The sequence below is a fragment of the Polistes fuscatus genome, unplaced genomic scaffold (assembly GCF_010416935.1).
Source record: "Polistes fuscatus isolate 324 unplaced genomic scaffold, CU_Pfus_HIC Scaffold31, whole genome shotgun sequence".
Classification (NCBI taxonomy): Eukaryota; Metazoa; Arthropoda; class Insecta; order Hymenoptera; family Vespidae; genus Polistes; species Polistes fuscatus.
In genome coordinates, this window is record NW_025113109.1 from 363,102 (window position 1) to 367,263 (window position 4,162).

General features: G+C 42.5%; 1 protein-coding gene across 1 annotated transcript; it reads right to left on the reverse strand.

The window, feature by feature from the left end:
* Window positions 1-1,419: 1,419 nt before the first annotated feature.
* On the reverse strand, window positions 1,420-2,145 carry LOC122520366. Its single transcript, XM_043640460.1, is given in 2 exon segments — window positions 1,420-1,874; window positions 1,947-2,145. Coding segments are annotated over 2 exon segments (654 nt in total).
* Window positions 2,146-4,162: the final 2,017 nt, after the last annotated feature.

Sequence of the window (4,162 nt, forward strand, 5' to 3'; positions counted from 1 at the left end):
AATTTTTTTCTATGTATAATTATAAATTAGGAAATGTAAAAACAATTTATATAACCTAAGGATAGAAAAACTTATGAAAAAAATAATTCTCCCGCGAAGAATCGAACGTTAATACCCAGCGCGAGAAGCGAAGACGTTACTACTTACGCTAACGCACCACTTAATAATTGCTCAATTTTTTTCGTACAATTCTTAAGACTTCGAAGATGAATCAGAATGCATTACTGTTTTCTGATAACATAACAAAAATGAATTAGAATTATGTATAGACAAAAAAAAAATTCCACGTTTTTAGAATATCCTTTCATATATATCTTGAATTAATTTTATATGCGGTTATAAAATTCTTCTTTTACAAATATGTATTTAATTTGATAAACTAATAAATTTTTACGAGACAAAAAGTCAGTAATTTAAAATTTTATAAAATACATAATTTAATAAGAAAAATATTTAAATTTTAAATTTCGTCTTAAAGAGAATACGTATTCAATTTGATATACAAATAAATTTTTGTGAGGCAAAGAATTTATATCAATTAATTATTTCTACTCTCAACTAAATAATAATAGTTTCTGTTAAAATGAATTATTTTTTTTTACTCAAGGTTCATTATTTTTGACAATAAATAAAGAAACGGCGTGTCATAAGCATCAAGATTCGATTTAAAAATGCCGCGCTTATACGCCGATATATATAGATATACAAAACGCTCGACGCTCAATGGCCAAGACGTAAAATTCTGGCTACCAAATGAAAAAATAGAAAGAGAGAAATATCGGTTTTCTTTCTCACTCGCACTCGTATACAAAAGGCTCGACGCTCGATGGCCAAGACGTAAAATTCTTGCTACCGAAAGAAAAAATATAAAAAGAGAAATATCAGAACGCTCAACAATCGATGGCCAAGGACAATAATACTCGTTATCGCCTAAAAAAATAGAAAAGGGAAATATCGGTTTCTTCTCTCACTCTCACTTGCATTCAAGACCGAGAGTCCCGAAGATTGCCGAAGATCCTTCGTTTGTGTATTAGTGCACACGGACGCTCGCACGCATACTAGCTCGCTCGCGTGTAAAACGCGACGGAGGGATAAGCTTGCTTTCTCCCACTCTTAAAATTTTTTTCTAATCTTAATCCAATTTTATTCGCTTATTTTTGAAAATACGAAGATAACTCATAGAACATTTTTTATGTATATTTTAATTCTCTACAACTTTTGTTTAAAACTTTTTTCGATTAAATGCCTAGATTCTAAGATAAGGCTATATTTTACCCTTTTTTACCCTTTTTCCCCAAGTAACCGGTTGCTGATTTTATTATAATTAGCACCATTCGATTCAGCGTGGTCAACTTACCCTTAGATCAAATTTTGAAGCATAAACTAGAAAAGTTCCGGGTATGGCCTGCGTTGACTGGGCTATTGGTTCGAGATCGGAGATTGGCTGTCGTTGTTGCCCTCCATGGTCGGGGTGATGTCCGTTTGCTCAATGGCCTCGAAGAAAGCTGGTTTGTGTCGCTCTGTCGACGGTTTTCCATTAACGTTGACGCGGAAAACGCTATCCGATATTCTTTCCAACACTTCGAACGGGCCCTCGTAGGGTTGACAAAGACGTTCTGAAGAACCACCGACCCTGACAAACACGTGGGTGCAGGAATGCAGAGTCTTATGCGAAAACGCCCTATCCTTGGAGTGATGCGCAGCTGGTGCTGCCCGAATTCGACGCATTTTCTCCCGAAGAGGCTCGAGGAATATCTGCGGACCGTTAGCAAGTTCATCACTGAAGAAGTATTCGCCAGGAAGCCTTAGCGTCGTCCCGTAAACGAGCTCTGCTGCTGTTGCTCGAAGGTCTTCCTTGAAGCTGGTGCGTTGGCCTAGCAAGACGACGGGAAGAACGTCGACCCAGTCTTGTGTACCGTGGCACATGATTGCAGCTTTAAGCGAACGGTGCCATCACTATATCATCCCATTGAAGGCAGGATGATACGCGGCTGTCCGAGTACGTTGGCAACCTAAAAGTTTCGTCAAAGCTATAAAAAAGGTAGATTCGAAATGCGAACCTCGGTCTGTGGTCACGATGGCGGGTGCTTTAAAGCGAGCGACATAACCGCTGAGGAATGCCTTCGTGACGCTATCGGCTGACATATCGGCTATGGGGATGGCTTCCGGCCACCTGGTGAACCGATCAATCATCGTAAGGCAGAAGCGGTAACCTCTCGATAATGGCAGTTGTCCAACGATATCAATATAGACATGATGGAAACGTGTGTCTGGTATTGCAATTCGTTCCGGAGCGGTTTTCGTGTGTCGGTGAATCTTGCTGCGTTGGCACAGCAGACAGGTGCGTACCCAACGAGTAATGTCGCTGTTCATGCCGGGCCAGACGAACCGTTGCGCTATTTACCTCTTAGTAGAACGTGCGTCGAAATGTGCCAGGTTGTGCGAAGTATCAAAGATGCGTTTTCGCAGCGTCTGCGGAACGTATGGTCGGACATCCGTTCCAGAGACGTCGCAGTAAATGTCTGTCTCGGTGTTACCGACGCGTTACTTTCGTAGAACGAGAGACGTTGTTGCTCCAGAATCGATCAGGACAGCAAGTTCCTCGTCTCTCGCTTCATGTTCTGCCAAGTCCTGTGTGTGAACAACGATAGGCATGCTAATTTCCTCTACTCTGGAGAGCGCGTCCGCGACTGTATTCTCGTCGCCTGCGACATGGATGATATTGGTGGTTAAGTGCCCAATATAGTCCTAATGTCGTGGTTGTCGTGGTGACGTCTTGCTCGCCTTCTATCGAAATGCGAAAATTAATTGTTAATGATCAGTCTTTATTATTAGGTGTCGTCCTTCGACCAAGAATCGGAAGAATTTGAGGCTGCTATAAATTGCCTGTAGCTCTCTTTCGTAAATCGAAAATCTTGTCTGCGTTTGCGAGAGCTTTTTCGAGAAGAAATCTTAAGGTTGAAATTTATCCCCACTCCGTTTCTGCAAGACTGCTCCTATAGCGTTGTCGGAGGCGTCCGTCTGCAGGATCAGCGGTGCATCTGCACAAGGTTGTGCAAGTAGTGATGCTTCAGCGAGTTGTCGTTTGCACGCATCGAACGTGCGTTCTGCGTCCGGAGCCCATTCGATAAGTCGCCCGTCCTTCTTCCTGGCGCCTACCAGATAGGCGTGCAGTGGTTCTTGCTCCGATGCGGCGTGCGGAATAAAACTACGATAAAAGTTAACAATTCCCAAGAATCTTCGTAGGTCGCTGATGTCCTCGGGTCTTGGATAGTGTTGGATGGAATCCACGCGCTCTTCCACTGGACGTGTACCTTGCGCGTTGATTTTGTAGCCGAGGTACTCGACCTCGCGGGCACCGAAGGTGCATTTGGATACGTTGATAGAGAGGCCGAAATCGCGTTACCTCTCGAATAACGCGCGAAGATGCCTTGTGTGCTCTACCGGCGTTGACGACGCTACCTAGATATCGTCGATATAGCAGTAGCAAAAATCCAATCCTCTCAACGCGCTCTCCATAAAACTCTGGATAGTCTGTACTGCGTTCCGGAGTCCGGAGAGCATGACGTCAAATTCGAAAAGGCCAAACGGCGTGATGACGGCTGTGTTTGGGTGATCCTCCGGAGCTACTGGAATCTGATGATATGCACGTTCCAAATCGATAACTGTAAATATCGTGCAACCATTTAAACTATGCGCGAAATCATGCAAATGTGGAATTAGATAACGGTCTTGTTCCCATAGATTAAAGAATCAGGACTCAACCAAAAAACATGGAAGTTTGTTTTTTTTTGACTAGCTAATTCTGCGTAGAAAAATATAAACGTGAAATTCTACAAAGTATTTTTCACCTGTCGTTAAACGTAAATGTACATTGCATTTAATCATTTCATTTTCAGAATTCCCTTAAACTCAGGATTTTTGCAGCGTCTTCTTCTTCTTCTTCTTCTTCCAGCGTCAAAATAGGCATATTGCCTGTTCTTCATCGCAACTCGCTTCTTGTAGGAATATCGTCCGCCCATCGTTTTCGTGGTTTTCTTTGGCTTCGTTTCCCTAGTGGTGATCAATCCCTAGCGATCTTCACAATTCGTACCCTGTCATTCGGGTTATGTGATCGTTCCACTGAATTTTCTTCCCCATAACCCAATCATTGATGTTGTCG